This window comes from Octodon degus, unplaced genomic scaffold (genome assembly GCF_000260255.1).
Source record: "Octodon degus isolate 3935 unplaced genomic scaffold, OctDeg1.0 scaffold00008, whole genome shotgun sequence".
NCBI classification, from domain to species: Eukaryota; Metazoa; Chordata; class Mammalia; order Rodentia; family Octodontidae; genus Octodon; species Octodon degus.
Window position 1 is genome coordinate 2,871,467 of NW_004524584.1, and position 19,164 is coordinate 2,890,630.

The 19,164-nt window shown below is 49.3% G+C and overlaps 1 protein-coding gene across 11 annotated transcripts in view; it reads left to right on the top strand.

Moving 5' to 3' along the window:
- Positions 1-17,298, top strand: part of Dzip1l (DAZ interacting zinc finger protein 1 like) — a 51,861-nt gene extending 34,563 nt beyond the window's left edge. For 8 of the 11 annotated variants that reach the window (XM_023706741.1, XM_023706747.1, XM_023706753.1 and 5 more), the window contains 8 exons: positions 280-310; positions 1,039-1,092; positions 4,882-5,015; positions 6,165-6,354; positions 9,487-9,703; positions 10,106-10,296; positions 14,011-14,150; positions 16,707-17,298. In XM_023706741.1, coding sequence (XP_023562509.1) covers positions 280-310; positions 1,039-1,092; positions 4,882-5,015; positions 6,165-6,354; positions 9,487-9,703; positions 10,106-10,296; positions 14,011-14,150; positions 16,707-16,868 — 1,119 coding nt within the window. In that variant the 3' untranslated portion in view covers positions 16,869-17,298. The remainder of the gene's footprint in view (positions 1-279; positions 311-1,038; positions 1,093-4,881; positions 5,016-6,164; positions 6,355-9,486; positions 9,704-10,105; positions 10,297-14,010; positions 14,151-16,706) is intronic. The other 3 variants (XM_023706729.1, XM_004624989.2, XM_023706734.1) reach the window with 3 other exon arrangements.
- The last annotated feature ends 1,866 nt before the right edge of the window (positions 17,299-19,164 follow it).

The window sequence follows — 19,164 nt, forward strand, 5'->3', positions numbered from 1 at the left end:
CTCCTCCTCCTCCTCCTCCTCCTCCTCTTTTTATTAGAGGGGCCATTCTTATCTCCCTGTCTTGGGGGAAGGAAGCAGCAGGCTGCCTTCCTGGATTGTTGCTATTCTACCAGGGCTCTATCCGCTTTCACATACAGACTTAGGCAATGTGCTGGGCGCTGAGGTGGGGTAGCCCAGCTCCTTCCCGTGCCCAGTGGTGGCAGGGGCCTCCCTCCTTCACTGCTCAGAGTACCACACTGCTCTCTGCTGGCTGTAACTTGCTCTGTTCTACTCTTGCAGATCCAGACCTTGTCCCTCAGGAAGGCTGAGCGTAAGTCCACAGGGGGTGGCTTGTGACAGTCTTGGCTATTGTCTTGGGCTGGTTTCTCTCCCATACCCGAGTCAGTTTATAGGTGGAGAACTGTTAACAGCAGCCCATGTGATATGTGTTGTTGGGCTGACCAGAGGGGCCAGAGAGGGTCCTGCTGGGCCAGAGGGCATTTGTGCTGACTGCTGTCCACAGCTGGTGGGGGTTCTTGCCTGGCTTGTTTTTATTTGCATATGGATGGGAGTTGGGGAGGTGTGAGGCTCTTGCAGGTATAAATAGAAGGAGTGGCTTTCACCAATAGGTTAATTTACCATGCCTGAGGCAGACCTCAGCATTGAGCAGAATAGAACTGTTAAATAACACTTGTGTTCCATGTGCTTTCTCAAGTGTTATAGATTCCTTTTCTTACTATGTTACCCCCACTCAGTGTGGAATGTACGTTGTTATTCTCACTTTCTGGAAGAGAAAACTGAGGCTTAGAGAGATCGGGGGATTTCTTATTTCATGCTACATCTGGTGAGGGCGGAGCTGATTGGTGATGTGAGCACTGATCTCTCTGCCTTCGGTGCCTGTGGTTGTGAGCCCTGCTTCATCTTGACTCTCTGAAAAAGACTGATCTCCTGGAGGTCTTGCTCTGTGTGGCCAGAATGGACCTGGGGTCCTGTGCTTTTCTTTAAGTCAGGGATGGACTGTGGGGTAGTGGATCCACCAAATGTTTCTGCTCTTTTTAGGGATCCAAGAGCTGCCGAAGGCTGTGGACACAGAGGAGGACTCTCCAGAGGAAGGTGGGCCTTTTTGTCTTTCCTGGGTGCCTGGGTAGGACACAGATTTGCCTCCAACTTCATTGTTTAGTTAGTCCATACCTAATTGTAACTGGACCTCTGAAGCTGGGTGCAGGGTACTGAAGACATGAGATCAATATTTCTTAAGTTCCTTGTAGGTGCCAGGTATGTTACATGCAGATATGAGCACAGAGTCTTCTGGTTCACTGGTGGAGAAACTTAGGCTCAGAGAGGGTCAGCACATTGCCCAGAGTCACAAAGCTAGCAGATGGCAGGGCCAGGCCCAGGCCCTGGGGAGAGTGTAATTGAAGGTCCAGCCCTCGTACCTGCCCCTCTGCTCTCACCTGGCGCAGGGGAGAGCTTGCTGCCCTGGGCGGAGCGGCCCTTTTGTTTTCTTCTGCATTGTGAGTGTGCTGCAGAGAGATCAGGTGGCGTCTAACGGGGTGCGGGTGTCTGCCATGGCTTCTTCTTCAGGGTGCTGAGTGCTGCTGTCTCCATTCCCCTCGCTTAGTGATTGATTCCCATCTGCAGAATTCCCAACCATCTGCTGTGAGGTGATACTGGAGAGAAATAAAAAAGGACAGCAGGGCTGTGTGGATAACCGTGCTGCTGATTTTTGCTGGGCTATGGAAAGGAGCAGTTAATGCTTACATTTTTTTTTCTCCTTTTTAATGTTTTATAACTTTTTGGGACCAATTTTGCATGCTTATATCTGGTAATCTCAACAACTAATTTGAAGACAGTATGCAATATAACAACCATTGTTGAATTCCTACCATTTTGTTTAGCGAAACTCTGTATCATTTCTAATCTTTTTTCAAACTATTATTAAAAAAAGAAAGAGAACAGACGTATTCTCTGATCTTTATTTTTTTTATTTTTACTTTTAAAAAATAATTTCATTGAGAAAGAAGTAGCAACGAGACAGTTTTGAAACGGGTTAGTCAGACAGTTACAATAATTAATACATTGCATGTTGTTGTCTTTGTAGTTGTTATTCATAGTATAAGAAGCAGACATGATATCTTTAGGAGCTCCTGGGATAATGAGAGGGAGGGCGCACCCAGGAGCAAGGAGGGATTGCACCCAGGGCAGCCCGCTGACAGGGCCCGCCAGCTCTAGCAGGGCTGTGACAGGACCTTTCCCAAGTGACCTGGTAGATTCGCCCAGCGAAGGGGTCTACTTCTATCACCAGAAAGCTCATTGTGGGGTGTTTTAGCTTTCAGTCTGATGTCGTTCTGTATTTTTAAGTTTTGGGGGTGGTAATACCCATGTCCTTGGCAAAGAAAAAAGAGGCAAAGGAAGGAAGGAAGAAAAAAAATGCCAAAACATGTCTGATGAGCAGTGATTTTCCCTGCTGCCTGCCTAGCTGGTTTCTTTGCCAGAGGTTCTGCTGTGAGGGGTTTTCTCATGTAGGCTTCCGGGAATACTATGTGTGTGCCTAGAGTTTTCCTTTCTTTCCCAAATAGAAACTCATACACAAATTGCACATGTAAACACATTTGTAAGTTGCTTATATTCTTTTTCTTTTTTTTGAAACAGAGTCTCACTATGTAGCTCAGGTGAGCTTTGAACTCACTGTGTATCCCAAACTGACCTTGAACTCCAAGTGATCCTCCTGCCTCAGCCTACTGAGTGCAGAGATGACAGACATGGGCCACCATACCCAATTTAAATTGCTTATATTCCTAGCAACTTCCCTTGGGAACTATTTCCTTTATCTAGAACTGCTTCATCACCACCATCATTATTCTTTGTACTGGGAATAGAATCCAGAGCCTTTACATAAAGCTTTATCCTCAGCCCTTTTAAAACTTCAGAGTCTTGCCAAATTGCTGAATTGCGTAGGCCAGGCTTAAATTTGTGATTCTCCTGTCTCAGCCTCCCAGAGTGCTGGGATTACAGGCATGTGCCAACATGCTCAACTTGCTTCATTAGTTTTTCAGGGTTTTGCAGTACTTTGTTGGATGGATGAACCAAAGTTTATTTCACTGCTTTTTCCTCCCTTCACTCAGTGCATTTAATCATGAGATGTAGTAATGAAAAATCAAATTACAGGGTTGGAGAGATAGCTCAGTGGTCTAAAGTGCCTACTTAGGCAAGCTTAGGCAGGCTCAGGGGACCAAAGTTCAATCCCTGGCACCACATGCCATTCCATCCCTGCCTTCAAGGTGGGCTGAGTCAGCCCCCCCCCCAAAAAAAAAATTCAAATTACACATAATTTCAGGAAAAATAACTGTGTTCAGCCTTTAGGTTGGTTTGGGGGGGGGACCAAATCCTCAAAGTTCTGGTGGTGAGTGGGCTGAGATGGGTGAGTCCAAGGGGACCCCAGTGAGTCCTTACTGTCACGTGGGACATTCATTGCTCATCACACTGCTGCGCCTCTTCATGTGCTTGTCCGTGTCTTCATGTCCCAGACAGCAGGCAGCAGCGTGGTGTGGGAGCTTGTTAGAAACCCAACTTCGCGCAGCCTCAGACCTCATCCTAGATAAATAGAAGCAGAAACTTTAAGGGCAGAACTTGTCAGGCTGTTTTCACCCCCTCCAAGGCATCGTGGTCTTGCTCAAGTGTGAGAACTGCTGCTAGACTGGTGACTCTTTGGGACTGGCTACACATTAAGAAGCACCCAGGAAGCTTGTAACTGGCCGGAGGACTGTGTCCCACCTGGGAGGGGAGGGCACGGGAGGTGTGGGGGCTTCGTCCAGCATGGATCAGTGGCCCCACCTGCAGACTTTAGATTGAGTAGGTTGGTGAGGGAGCTGAAAGTCTGCCTGTCTCACAAGTTTACTGGCTGATGTTTCACATAGTGTCTGTGGAGGTCTTACAATACATATCAAGGTTCGAGATCCACCCTCAGAGAACCTTATGTATTAAAATCTTGGAATCAATTCCGTTTTTTCCTGATTGGTAGCTTTCTGGGGAAAAGAGATGCGTCTCTTCTGTGTTGCCAGCATACAACCCTGACCTGTTCACAGTTACCTGCTCAGTTCCTGTCTGTTGTGTGAATCCAGACTGAACACAGGTGTTCCACATACACTGAAGAGTGCTCCAGAAAGGCTTCCCTGACTCAGCCTGGGCTGTCCTTTTGGCATGTTATTGTAATCATTTTTTTTTTTGTTATTTTGTGGATTCATATTTCTTAAATATGAATCAGAATCCTCCATCAGAATCACCTGGGCATGTGAAAATTCACATTCCAGGGCCCATCCTAAGACCTGTAGGAGCAGATGGAGGGCAGGGCAGGGCCAAAGTGTGCATTTTAATCCAAGCGATTCTGAAACGTGCTACAGATGGAGGAGGCAGCCCCGGTTTAGACAGTAAACTTGAAGGGAACAGGAATCTGCCTTTTCTGCTAAATGACCTACTTCACCTGGACAGAGCTGGGCCTAGGGAGGGTATCAGGTGGAGGCCAGGAGCTGGCATCTGGAAGGCTGGGAATCTGGGATCAGAACAGGGCCTAGGGAGCACATTGTTACAGGGCTCCAATGCAAGCCTTCAAATTGCAAGTTAACCTATAGCAGAACTGACTGAGTTCAGTTCTGACAGGTCCAGTTGTCACGGGTTGTTGTCAGGGGCTGGACTGCTGGAGGAGTTGATGGTGAGCCAGTGGTACCCAGGAGTAGAAACCCTCCCTGTCTAACCCAGGGGTTGATACTTGGGAGAGGCTAGTGGTCCTAGGTTCGTAGGCTAAAGATCAAGATCCCTGGCAGAGCGAGGGCGCACCTGGAGCAGCAGGGTCTGGGGGTGCAGATCTCTGGGGGCCCACTGACCTGTGGCTGTCTTGTGCTGCAGAGCTGGAGGACTCTCCAGATGAACAGCAACAGGTCCTGGCTGCTCTGAGGCAAAACCCTCCATTGCTGAAGCAGTTCCGGCCCATCCTGGAGGATACCTTGGAAGAGAAGCTGGAGAGCATGGGCATAAAGAGGGTGCGTTCCAGGGCTACTGTTTTAAGGGTCAACAACTGGGACTGAGACATGAAGATCGTCCATCAATTGTCCATACCTTGTGAATGGTGAACGTATTTGCTTGACCTGGGCTTCTTTGCTGTCTGGGAGGGAACACCCTGTTCCTCTCTTAGCAGCAGCATAGCTTCCTCTCTGAGTCCTTCAGTGGCTTCTTGTGGTGGCTTGTGATGCCATCCCCCATCCTAGCCCCATGGTGTTCTCCTCTCGTTGATTACCACCTTTGAGTCTCTAAATTTTATGATAGAGGAAATGGGATTAGTTCAATCTGACCTCAGGACTCATCTTGCTTGGATCAAGGTCCAAGTCAGTTGCCCGTGGCACCTGTGGCCGTGCCCACTCTGCTTGTGGCTGTGGGTGGGCAAGCACTGAAGCTGCGTCTGGAAGCAGTCAGCATTTGGATGCCACTGTGCTTGGCCAGAGCATGCATGCTATCATTAAAAGCATCAATTATTAAATACAACACCTCATTTCAGTGAGAGTAAGGTTAGGAGAAAAATGGATACATAAATTTAATTTAGTAAGGATCCTCGCTAAATGTGGACTGTTTTCAACTGTTACTTAATCTATCTTGATCCCATGCTCAGAGTTGAATGAATCCTCATCTTGGAACCAGATATCTCCCAAGAAGCCTCCCATCGTCTCTGGGTGGATGCCCAAAGCACAAGCAGCTTACACTCCACTATTTTCTTTTTTTCAGTTTAGTTTTTCAAGCCCTCTTAGCCAAGGACAATATGTCCCGCCTCAGTACTGTGCTAGGGAATAGAAAAAGAAGCGGCACACCATGGCCGACTCCTAGAAAGTCAAGCAGTGGACAAGTGTGTCCCTTCTAGGTTCTTTATGCCAGGATGGGGGTGGAATTGTGATGCAGCTTTTGCATTAGATGACTCCGCAAACTTCCACGGCTCTCCAAACCCTAAACCGTCACATTTTCAACAGTGGGTGAAGTCGCTGCTCACCCTACTCTAATCCTCATTCTTTCCCATGTCTGCCAACCAGAACCTGTCATGTTCTGGTCACAGTGATTCCCAGGTCAGCTGCAATGGGTGTGAGAAGTTTAGGGAAGAAGGAGAGGATCCTCTGTTTGCCAAGGTGAGCTTCTGTCTCCTCCAGGATGCAAAGGGAATCACTGTGCAGACTCTCAGACACCTGGAGTCTGTGCTGAAAGCCCAGCAGGAGCAGAAGGCCAGGAAGTTTTCTGAATTTCTGAGTCTGAGAAAAAAGCTCATCAAAGAAGCCACCAGCAGAGTGAAGGAGAGACAGAACAGGGATGCAGTGTCCCAGCTCGACGGCCAGCCTCCAGGTTTGCTGGGAACAGGGCTTGCTTGGGGACTATGACTTGTGAGGATCCACTTTTTGCTAAGGCTGTCCACCTGGAAAAGGGTATAATCCCTGTTTCCCATCAGAGGCATTGCCCCTAGGGGTGGATGAGTGCACAAGTCCTCCTGGGAGATGAGAGTCCAGGGTGGGGCTGAGGGGCGCTTGTCCAGGGCCATCTGGGGGAAGCGGGAGGAAAGCCAGAGCTAGAGCCAGTGGTCTGCCTGAAGTTTCCCTGCTGACACGATATCTCCCTGGTAGCCTCAGTCTACCCTGCTTGGTTTGCTACAACCACAAGCTAAGCTTTGCTCCAACAGTGTGCAGCCATTCCGTATCTGGCTCTGCATAGCAACCAAGTCACCATGGAAGATAGACCCAAGACCTGGGAACACTGAGGTCACAGGGGAGCACACAGCAAGCAGATGGAAACTCCCCTGCACCTCTGACATCCCCTACGCTGAGTAGTGGCGCTGCCTGCGAGGCGGGGCTGGTTCTGCCTTAAGACAAAGCCTCAGAGCTCTGTGAACCTGAGGTTAAGGCAAGGGAAGGCCCTGTTCTGGAGGATGATTAAAGTATGGGCACCAGGATCTTTGAATCTTTGTCCTCAAAGGCTTTGTGGGTTAGGGCAATTTTCCTTCCTAGGTTCAAGAGACTGAGTATCTAGAGGATGCCCAGGCCTAATGGGCCGCTGACTTGCAGGCTCCGTGCAGGCTCCTGTGTGTGGGTCTGGTCTGCTCGGGCCCTTCACATCATCTCCAGGCAAGGAGGTGTGTGCCAGTTCTAGACCTTATGGAGGGACAGACTCAGTGTGAGCTTGTTAGGCCACAAGAGACTTCAAGGTGTGGTCTACATATCTGTGGGCGTGTGAGATGATTCAGTAGTGCACGGACCAATCATTTTTATTTTTAATCTTTGTTTTATAAGTGAATTAGAAAAAATATTCCTAACAGCAATCCTGTGAGCACATAGAAATTATTCCTTGGAGGCTCTTTGCAAGGGTACCTGGAAGTAATTTGCACCAAGCCGGCAGCTGCAGTAACTTACTCCACGATGTTTCCCTTGGCCAAAAATGCATTAGGTCGTTTTCCAGTTTGAAGCATTCAACAGATGCTTCAAACATTCAGCAAGACAGAGCCACCAGAAATGTACACCTGATTTCCACGACAAATATGGTGATGTTTTATTAGCTGGTGGGGCCACTTCTGTATTGCTGCAAAGACCTACAAAGCAACACGAATTGGAACAGAATGGAACCTTTCCCCTGTGGGCAGAGTCACCCCCAAGGAATGGAAAGATCAGTAATCATGCCAGCTGATATGATACAGCTAAATTATTTCTAAATGAGCTAATAATTGATGCCAAGTAAAAGTGCTGGGTATCCATTAAAATATGACCTACTGAAGAAACAAAGTGCAATTGAAACCTTAAAAAAAAAAAAAAAGAAGAAGAAATTGCTCCTTGGAAAACTATTGGGCAGGTTTTTTTGTTTTTGTTTTTTAAATTTAAAAGTGCTGTCCTTTTACATAAAAATGTTAAGTAGAGAACATGCCAGTTAGTATGAGACTAGTTCTGGGAAACTGTCCTATTTAGTTTAAACTTCTGTTGCCAAATTTCTAAGGAAAGGGGCTCTCTTCACCATTACATGGACGCCTGCGGCAGAAGGATGTTTGTCCTGAGTGCTTGCTGCCTTTCATGCTTGGATTTAAACTCATGCCCTCCCAGTCATTTGCCCAGATGTTTGTTCATGAATCCACCTGTGCATACCTTTCCATAGTACAGTATTTGCTGAGGGAGACTTTGTGCCCGGCCTGCCCCTCTTGTGGGAAGCCAGCCAGGACTCTGTGAGGGGACAGACAGGCCAGGCTCAGCAGTGAGGCAGGGGAGCTCAGGAGAGGCAGGGGCCAGGGACTCAAGGAGGATGAACATGAGAGGCAGGAAAGGCTCTTGCTTCTAAGGGCCACCCTCCAGGACACTAGCCCCTGCCGCTGTCATCAGAAAGCCAGGAGAGATTCCCTGTCCTTTCTTTCTCTTTAGGTGTTGGGTCGGGTCACTGAGGTGTAGTTGAGGCCGCTATTCCCCTGGTGCTTGGTAGGCCTCTCCTTGCAGCTCTGAGCCCTTCTCCTCCCAGGTCCCAGGAGCGCTGTGCTAACGCTACCTCCTGTCCCCACGCAGACTGTGCCTCTTCTTTTGTGAACAAGGCCGTGGGTTGCCGTGCAGGTTGTGGCAAGAGCCTGAGATTTGGGACAGACTGATGCCCAGGTTTACACCTGTTACTTTCTTCCATGGAATTTGGGCAAGTTCCTTAATCTCTGTAAAAGAGGAGAGCAGTACTGTTGGAAGAGGCTCTGAGGCCAAGTGGATGTCTTGCTTGGTGAACACAGTGCTTGTAAGGGCCTGCTATTTTCCCTCAGCAAGCTTGTCTTTCGTCTTCTCCTCCCCTCAGTTCCTTCTTTCATAGAAGGTCTCCTGAGTAGATGCATTCCCTGAGAGCAGAGGGGTACACATGTTTTTGACCTTGAGCTACTGTACTAAGAAACACATTTTATATTGTGACTCAATCCACATACAGAAGTTTCAGGGACTTACTCTGTGACTCCCTGTGCTCCTTCTCTTCTAGTCTCTTTCTGTAAAAGATTGCTGGGTTCCTTTCCCTATAATGAGTTTTGATGCAATTTGAAAAACAGAGGGACAGTGACTGTCCTCCTTGGGTGGGCACTGCCTGCTGGTGTGAGGAGGCTCCACGCAGCTCTGCCTGGCCCCAGCGGTCCTGTGGCGACATCTGGTGGCAGCAGCTCCTTCCTGCAGGGCTAACTGTATTGGTAGGAAATGGGGGTGGGGGTGGGAGAGGTGGCCTGTGTACAGTCAGTGTTCTCAGCCCGTCTGGCTTCCGTAGGTCCTCTGTAATGACAGCATGACCCTGGGCCACGTGCTGCTGTCGTGGTCTCTGGCGTTCCAGCAGAAGGCTCCTGGGGCGGGAGAACCGTTGAACCTCCTGTCATCACACAGCACACTGAGAGACTCCTCCACCTTCGGTGTGTTCGACCCTCTTTCTACGATCTCTAAGACTTGAGGACCCAGAATGGGATCTTCTGAAAGTCTTTCCCTTCTCTGTGTTTAGTCAAAAGCCAGCGGAGCACAGCGCTCACCAGAGAAGTCCGGCCGAAGTCCAGTACCCTGCATGTGGCAGTGCCATCCAAGCTGGCAGAGCCGTTCATGCCAGCTCTTCAGAGCCACAACAGCCAAGGCCCTGGCCCAACCCAGGTGTCTGTCCTGACTCCACGCCCTAGAAGGCACGGACTCTCCAGCACCCCTACCCCCCAGGGGCCAGGGCTGAGGTGAGCCCTGGCCTCTGACCTCTTACTGGACCTGAGGCAGTGGTCCCTGTCTTTGTAGCCCTTTCCTGAGCCCCTTCTGCAGACAAAGCAGGGGCAGAGCCAGATATGAACAGGAGGTGGTCTGTTGGGTTCCAACCTGGGTTCCCAAGAAGAGACTCGGGATCCTTTGCCCCCAGCCAAGATAGATGAACTCTCTCCAGTCCAAGCTGTCTCCCTGCAGGTGTGGGACTTTCAGGCCTGCTCTGAGGGAAAAGCTGGCATGGCTGCTCCATTCTGGGAAGCGTCCTGGCTGCCATCTGAGCCAGGGAGGGGTCAGGGCTGGCTCTGGGCAGACCCAACAGGTTCTTGAGGTGGTGAAGCTTTCTTCCCAGCCCACAGATTCCTCCTTTCTTCTCCATGCAGCAGCACACCCCCGTTCAGTTCTGAGGAGGACTCAGAGGGAAACACTGTGCATCACACGTCTCCTCAGACACCACAAGTTCCTTCCAAGATGGAGCCCCAGCAGGAGGGGGACTGGGACTGGTCTGACACCGAGTCCTCAGAAGAGAATGCTCAGCCCCCTGTCAAGAGCTCAGGTGGGCTGGACTCCTCTGGTGAGTGTGGCTGCTGGGGAGACAGTCCTCCATGGCCCAGATTCCCAAGGTCCTGGAAACACCCTGCTGCTTTCTTTGGGCTTTCTGATGTGGTTTCTCTTTCATTAGTTGCCTCAGAGAACATGGTCTTCCTTCCCCTCAGATATTTTTCTGGGACAGCAGAGATAGAACGAGAAAATTAGAATGCAAGTGGAGCAATTTTGCTGCTAGTTTTGTCACTGAGTTGTTTAACTGTTAGAGGTTTGAAGCTGTCACTCCCTTTTTACTTCTCACATTCTTACCAGGAGCAAACACTGTGGTCATTCTGCTAATGGCAACAGGGGACAGTTCAGGACTATTCAGCATATAGGTTTCTTTTTTAAAAATTTTATTTATTTATTTATTTGGTACAGGATCTCATTGTGCTTCTTGGACTTGTAGTTATCCTCCTGTCTCAGCCTCCCCAGCACTGGGATTACAGGTATGCACCACCATGTCTGGTTTCTGCCAGGGCCGGCACGGCATGTGGTACTGGGGATGGAACCTAGGTCCTTGTGCTTGCCAGGCAGGTGCTTAGATCACTGAGGTAGCTCCCCAGCCCCCAGGCTACAGGTTTCTGTTAGAGCTGGATTGGCAAAACAGCTAGCCCTTGAGGCAAATGTGGAGGCACCTCTTGGCTTCCCAAATCCAGATGTGGACTGCATTTGTGTATGCAGGCCCAGGTCGGCAAAGCAGACCCTGACGGGGCAGGACCTTAAAGAGGCATTTGTGGGGAACATTTCAGCAGGCTTCCAGGCCTTGCTGCAGGTGCAGGCAGAGGGCCAGTGGGATAAAGAGTGCACTGCTGGGGGCCAAGACCTGTCACCCTTGTGCCCCTTTGTGGGTGGGACACGATAGGGCTGTGGGAGAAGAAACCGGTAATGCCATTCTTGCCATCCTGGTGGAGGAGCAGATTCCACAGCAGCCCCTGGAACGAGAGAGAAGGGCTTCCCTCTACACTGTCCTTGCGGGGTGCACAGCACGTGCCCAGCTCCGTGCTGACCCCTGCAGCAGCCCTTCGCTTACTTTTGCAGAACCGACGGGGGAAGATGTGCCTTGTTCAGGTGGGGAGGTTTTGATTTTATGATGGCATGAGAGCAGTCCATATTCAATAGAAGTCATGTGTTGCTCTTTATCTGGGCCAACAACATGTAGTGTGATGCTGCCTTGGGCAGTGGGCTGCAGCTCCTACTCAGCCAGCAGCTGAACCCCACAGGGCTGGGCTGCTAAGCTAGGGTGTTCAGTGAGTTAGGTGTACTAAACACATTTTTGATTTATGTTTTCAATTTATAATAGGGTTTGGGGAATATAATCCCATCGTAAATCAAGGAGCGAGACTGAGGTAGGAAGACTACAGATTTGAACCTTGCTTGGACAACTGGCAGCTTAAGCTCCAAATTTTAAAAAAATGTGGGGTTGGGGGTGGCTGGGGATGTAGTACAGTGCAAAGGCCTTGGGTTCAATCCCTAGAACTGCAAAACAAACAAACAAACAAAAAAACAAAAACAAAAGAAGTCAAAAATAAAAGAAGTAAGGGAGCTGGGGCAGACTAGGCAGCTCAGTGGACTAAGCACCTGCTTAGGCAAGCTCAGGGTTCCAGGGATCGATCTTGATCCCCAGCACCCCATGCTGCACTGGCCCTACTCAGTGCTGGGAACACTGGGTAGGCCACCAAGACAGGGTGTGGTGGCACATGTCTAATCCCAGTGCTGGGGAGGCTGAAAACAGGAGGATTGCTACGCAGTCCAAGCTGTGTAGTGAGACCCTGTACCACATGAATAAATAAATAAAATAATTTAAAAAATTAAAAAAAGAAGCAAAGGAGCATCTGTTTATGCATGGCTATAGACGTCACAATAGCCTCTGGGATGTCGTGTCCAGTTCAAGATCATAGAGCTAGCGTCATCAGAACAAGTTTCATCCTGTGTCACGCTTTTGAAGTTACGATGTTGGAGCCACTGCTTGCTCGCCTTCTTATTTCTGTAGGATATGTGTTCCCCAGGAAGAACTGCAGTTAGCTGTGTTCCTAAGCTGAAGTGCATCTGCCTCGTGTTTTACATAGCTCGTTAGCACCCCATCACGGTTTTGTGGTTGCAGAGTTAACCATCACTGTGGAAAAAATAGCCTCCAGGGCAAACGATGGCTACAACTTTAAGGGGGAACAGTTAACTCTAATACACATTTTGACAAATATTTTTCCTAGAATAATTTCCTAAAATAGTTTAACAGATACTTTTTTCCCCCCAGTGCTGGGGATTAAACCCAGGGCCTCACACAAGTTAGGAAAGTGCTCTGTCACTGAGTATCCATAGCCTGAACAAACGAAGGAGCAGTGAAGACTAGTTTCTCCCTAAGCTTAGGGGGTGAGTGTGAGGGAAGGCAGCAGGAAGCCTTTCCACAGACGGCTTCAAGTCTCCGCCTTCAGCAGTCGGGCCATGTCTTTCCAAAGAGCTCTCTACCTTTTCTCAGCAAAGATACAGTCAGAAATTCAACTTGCTGATGGAAAGAGCACGATAGAGATTTGAGCTAAACTTATGGCAACTAGGATGGAAATAGCCCTTAAACTTGGCATTTTTTATCTAACAGATTAGAAGGACTAGTTGGAACTTTTCTTCTTAGAATTGCTATGCCTATGTCATTCTTGCAAGATTTTCTTTTAAAATTTCTAATGGAGACCCTAGTCACATTTCCTAGCCAAGCCGAGTCAAAGAATATGAAATTTGGGGGTTTATCTTTCTAAAGGTTGCAAAAGAAGCTGTGGGGTTTTTGCCTAGCCATGCAATTTTCAAGTCTCTCCTCTAACTGGATACTGTAGTGCTTTATCCTGCCCTTAGCATAATCTAAGCCTGTCAGCTCATCAGAATTCACCAGAAACAGATCTCTGGAGAAATTTTGATGCTTTAACAAACAAGGCAGTAAGCTGGCAACTTACTGGAACTGGCAGCAATCTTCAGAGATAGTTCTGTCAGTGTCACTTACTACCTACGTATCTTTGTGCAGAGATCTTGGTTCCTTTGTTGTGAAATGAGGTATTTGCATAAGTGAATAATAAAGAGGTTGACAAGCCCAGTGCTTGCTATATACAGTAGAACCTTAACAAGCATTTCTTGAATGAATCAATGAGACAAGAGCTGTCTCAGCTCTAGAATTCTGCTCAGGTCCCAGGCACTTGAATCCCAGAAGGCTGTACTTGGATGCAGTTAGTTCTTTGCTTCTTGGCCATTCCTGAGATCCAGCCATCACCTGGGGTTGCCATGCCCCAGGGGCCCCTTGATGACCTGTGCCACTGCCTAGCTCCTGCTTCCTGTACAGGGGTCATAGGAAGCCATTCTCTCCTGCAGCCCTCCTGTGCTGATACTTGATCTTTCTGCTTGACTGGGTGCAGGTGTTGGAGGACAGCCTGTGCGCATGTTAGTCATGCAGTTCATAAACCAAAATGAGGTGGAGCCTGTTTCAACCTCTCCTTAGGGGGAGAAGTGTGCTAAGCCTCCGTCCACCCATGTCATTACGTTTGCATAATCACAGTGTTGGAATAATCCGAGGTCCTGTCAGCCAGGGCCTTCTCTGCCTCCATGCCCCTCCTCCGGACTCTTCTATTTCCTTCTTGTACTCCGGAGGCTGGACAAGGCCCACAAAGAGGCAGCAGTTATTCTCCAGGCTTTTCCCCAAGACATGGCTGCTTGTCTCCCCTTCCAGGAACACTGGTGCAGTCGATAGTGAAAAATCTTGAGAAGCAGCTTGAGGCTCCGGCCAAGAAGCCTACTGGAGGGGTCAGTCTGTTCCTAAGGCCTAACGCTGGACCAGAGAGGGCTGCCATGCCTGGAAGGAAGCCTCAGGTAGGTTGGAGGTGTCTGGGGGGTGGCCCTACCATTCGCTATAGAACCAGCTCCAAGTTTGAGGGGCCGGGGGTGGGGGTTGGGGACCCATTCAGCAAATGTTAGCTTGGACCTTAGCAGGACATGGCAGGTGTCATTGTCTAGCTGCGCCCCTGTGTATGTAGAGGGATGACCATTTTGGAATTCTCTGTATGTCCCTGTTAAGTTTTCAAAGCCGTTGGGTCACTATACTGGCAGCTGCTCAGTGAGTGTAGTTCCCAGTTTCCTGCCTCTAAGAGGTTGTGGATTGACTGTGTCTAGCTTTGTGCTATTTCTTTTCCACTGAGGGCCCCTTCTGGTCTTCACCTCACTCTATGAAGAATCCTAACCTGTATTAGCCAGTGCTTACTAGAGTTAGATAGAGAAGAGTACAGGATCTCTGTCTGCATGCTAGAGATCTGAGGAATCCAGCCACAGGCCGGGATCCCACAGCAATGTCCTGTATGAGTCCAGCAGAAGGTATAGAGCTCACATCAATGTCCCATGCAAGTCTGCATCAGAGGGTCAAGGAATCCACCACAGAAGACTGAAGGATCTGTACCAGAAACTCCAAGGATCTACACCAGCAAGCTGAAAGGCTGATGCTGGAAGCTGAAGATTCTGCAGTGAGAACCAGGAGATGATGCCCAAGACAAAGGCCAAGACCAGAGCTCCCAGCTGAAGTGTCAGTGTGAAGAACAAGAAGGTGTTGCTCACGGCAAAGACCAGAACAGCAGTCAACCTTGGTGAAGGGGAAGCTTGGCCAAAAGAGAAGCATTCATATCTTCCCTGAGGGAAATCAACAGAAAATCCTCCCTTCCTGGTTGCTAAGTTAGCTCAGCTGGTCATTCCCACTCAAGTTGGCCCTTAACCACTGCACAACCAAGGCCACGTGTTGAGCAGAGCCCCCTACTGGTGGGTGTTGGAGTGGCACCACAAAGCGCTTCAGAGACAGCAGTGTGAAATAGGAATAGTTGGATGCTTTTGTTCTAAATACTCAAGGCAGTACCTCATCTGAGTGCCTCCCACAGGCCACGCAGTAGTCAGGTTCTCAGACTTTGAGAGTTCAGATGAGGCACTTCCCTCTCATAAACCCTCACAGACCCTCCGCATGGCTCTCCCTTCGTCCATCAGGGGAAACTTCTGCTCTCCTGTTATTTTCTTAGAAAGATTTAGAGCTCTCTTTGCCTTACGCTTCTTTCTTACCTTTTCAATCAAGATGTTGCATCCTGAGGTGATCTGCAGCATTGCCTTCCTATTCTGAATAGCGGGTAATCACTCTTAGACGTTTTTGCTGTAGACTCAGAGCCTCCTGCGTGCTGGCCAAGTGCTTTACCAAGGAGCCGCTCATTTTCTCTTTTTAAAGTACCATTCCTCTAATTCCTCACTTTTAAATTACATAGTATGGTGGATTTATCATGGGTTTGTGGGAAAGAACCCCAGCTTGTCCCCTTTCCTATGATGCAAGAGCACCCACGGCCCCATGCAGGTGGAAACACTGCACTGAGCATGGCTGTTGCCCACGGCCTGGTGGGTGGCTTCTAATTGGTTGGCCTTCCATGCCAGTAGGGAAGTGCGTAGAATGCCTTATGCAAAAGCTCAGGCACCTGACCGGGACACTGAGTCCTCTGGAGGGAAACGCCTGGCCTGGGCTGTTAGTGTGGTCTTGCGGTAACCTGGTCTCTTGCCAGGCTGTGAGCTCTCCTATTGGCTGCAGCCCAGATGCCTTTCAGGCTGAAGGCTCTGAGCACTGCTGTTCACTGGAGGGTCCTGATACTCCCAAGATTCCCTCGTGCTCTTTCACTCAGAGTTTACCAGGCCTCTCAGGACCTGCTTTTGATCATGGTGTACTCACCCCAAGATCAGGGCTGTGGGCTTCTAGCCTTATCATTGTGGGTTAAAAATCTGCATGGTTTACTTATTTATTTATTTTGTATTTTAGGGAAGGGCCTATGGGGTGTTCAGGGTCTCACTATTAGATTGGACTCGTAGTGATCCACCTGTATACAGCCTCTCAAGAGCTGGGATTACAGGCGCGCCTCACCATACCCAGTCTCAATTGTTGTCTCAGCACACCACAGGGGCGGGACCAGCACTGCATGCCCCAGGATGGAACCCCTGGCCCCTGAGCCTGCTTACAGGCACTTTAATCTGCTGAGCTATTTGGCTGGCCCATATTTTTTTTTTTTAAATTCTGGTACCAGAGACCAAACTCAGGACCTTGTGCTTACCAGGCAGGCACTTAAGCCACTGAGCTATCCCCTCAGCCCATTTATTTATTTTTTTCTGTGCATGGCAATTTTTAAATGAAAACAAGAGCACTGAATTGCAGAGGTATCTGAAATCACTCTGGCTCCAGGTCCCTGCAGCAGATTCTCAAAGGCAGGGAGCCTTGAAAAGGCAAGGAGGAGCGGCAGCTCTTTATGGCTCCCTCCACGTCTGTATTTGTCCCCACTTCCAGCCTGCATGGTTGGTGCTCAGCTCTCTGCTCTTCTGTATTTATCAAAATTCATTTTATTTTCTTCTATGTCCCCGCAGCTTTCTGAAGATGAGAGTGACTTGGAGATCTCTTCCTTGGAAGATCTTTCCCAAGACCTGGACCAGAGAGAGAAACCAAAGCCCTTGTCCCGCTCAAAGCTCCCAGACAAGATTGCTGCCAGTGCTTGGAGCTCTGGCCGACCCAGAGTCCCTGGCTGGTGATCCTGTCCAGGCCTTGCTGGAGAGGGGCAGCCTGTTACCTGGCCTGGGCTGGCTTGTGGAGCACCCCTCAGGAGAGGCTGCCAGGCCTCTTGCTTTCACCAGCAACCTTTGGAGAAAAGCAGAGCATGGGCCAGATATGACCTCTCCCTTCTCTGCCCTCCCCAAAGAGTCAGGGGTACTTGGCAGGGTATGCTAGTTCTCAAGGATTGAAAAGTGGTCATAACAGGAAACCGACACAGTTGGCAGCCTCCATTTCCATGTCTGCTCCAGGCTAAGAAGTTACTCAGCCACGCTTCCTGAGCCTTTTGTAAATCTGCAGGGTCACTGTAAGGGGTCCTGATGCCTGGCAGTGAGTGATCCAAATTCAGTTACTAGTGAGTACCTACTCTGTGCTGGGTCCTCCAGACTCTTTTTACTGATTTGGGGTACAGGCTGACCTCTCCCTTCTCTGCCCTCCCCAAAGAGTCAGAGTAGAGTACTTACATCCAGGGCCACAGGTGCTAACTAGTGACAGAGATTGGAGCGTTTTGGGAGCATAGGAGAGGCCTGGGTAATCGTAAAGGACCTCATAGAGTTGTGATGCCTGTTGGGCCTGTTCACAGGTGGGATGAAAAGAGCCATTTGGCTGAGGGTTCTTATCCTCAAAGGACCACAGACTTAATTTTTAATATTATTTCCAAAATCAAGATATATACATGCTATTGTATTTTTAAAAGAATGTGAAAACAGTAATTTATTATATGCAAACATTTAAATATAGTATGGTGCATAAAACTCTCTGTGATTTTTTCATTTTCTTTTCTTTCTTTTTTTTTAGCTTTGCAGGGGCTAAGGGTGGTAAAGAGGATTTTTTTTTTTTTTTTTTTTTACTGGAAATTGAGCTCAGGACCTTGCGCTTGCCAAGCAGACACTGTGCCACTGAGCTACATCCCTGGCGGTAAAGAGAGAAGGAAGCAAGTGGCACCTCTGTTGTGTTGCTTTGGGTCCTCTGCAATCCTGTTACCAAGGTGGAGTGAAGAGGGCAGGGGTTTTACTGTGGAGCCACACCTGGGAAAGGGAAAGATGGCGGAAGTGGGATCAGGTACGGAAAGGCTGTAGAGTACGATGCAGCATGGAAAGAGAGGAGGAGGAGAAAGGAGGCAGAATTGCCCCAGGCTGTGCGGCTGACCGGGTCTCTACCAGCCCCAGAGCAAGCTGCTCAGGAAGGTGTGCCCACTGGGCAGGAACCCCGGCCTCCTACACTGTTCTTGGCCATGGGTTGGGGCACCCTAGGCGGAGTGAGACCTCCACCTGAAAGCTGAAGGAACCCTGTTGGCCAACTGCATTCTTCAGTGTTGAGCAGTGATTTTTTTTTTTTTTTTTCCTAAAGGAAGCCCCAGTCATGAACCTGCATGTCTACCATAGAAAGATGTGTTTTTAATTTTTTACACATGGGAAATTTCAAACATATATATGAGAGAAGGGATAGCGCAGTAAGCCCGTGTGCTCAGCACGGGGCTTCAGGCATTACTAAGTCCAAGCCAGCTCTGTTTCATCCATCTCCAGCCCTCACCGTGTCCAGCCTTCTTTTGATCGCTGAGTGTACCTGACATCTGGGCTGGCCTTGGAGCTCTCTTAGGAGGAACCAGAGGAAGGCGATGGAGGAAAGCCATGGCAGAGCATGAAGTGAGTCTGGTGATGGGAAGGGGTCGGGTGGGGAACGGTGCGGTGAAGGAAGCTGTTTGGTGAGGCTGGAGTACGGTGAGGAGGAGCCTTCTGTGGGCTCTGTGGCTGGCACTGCCCTGGCTGGCTGGCTGGCCATTCCTTTGTGCATCTCATGTCACTGGCCAGCTAAGAATGTTTATGGGGGACAGTGATTGTGTGAGGAAGAAGGGGCAGTGTGTGGGGAGTGCTTGTGAGGTTCATTCTCCCCTTAGGATTCTACCAGCAAAGTTACATTTTCTAGTTCACTGCTTCGGGGCAAGAGATGCGTGTGCTGCCTAGGCCTGCTCTTCGCATCACATCCCGATGCCACCCAGCTCTGAGTACACATCCATTGCCAGCCTCCCATATCACACATCTGGCCCGATGTGCCCACATCTGCATTTTGGCCTCAGGGTTACCTCTGATCTGTAGAAGGTGGCATCGTCTACTTGCTGGTGCAGCCTGAATGTGTGGAAGAGCTGATGCTCTACGATGGCTCATGACCACGGTGGGATGGATGGTGGGTGTCTCTCTCTGTCGCTGGTGCCTCCCCCAGAGCCCAAAGGTCCCAAATCCTGGAGTTCTGACATCCACAGACAGGAGAAGAAAGATG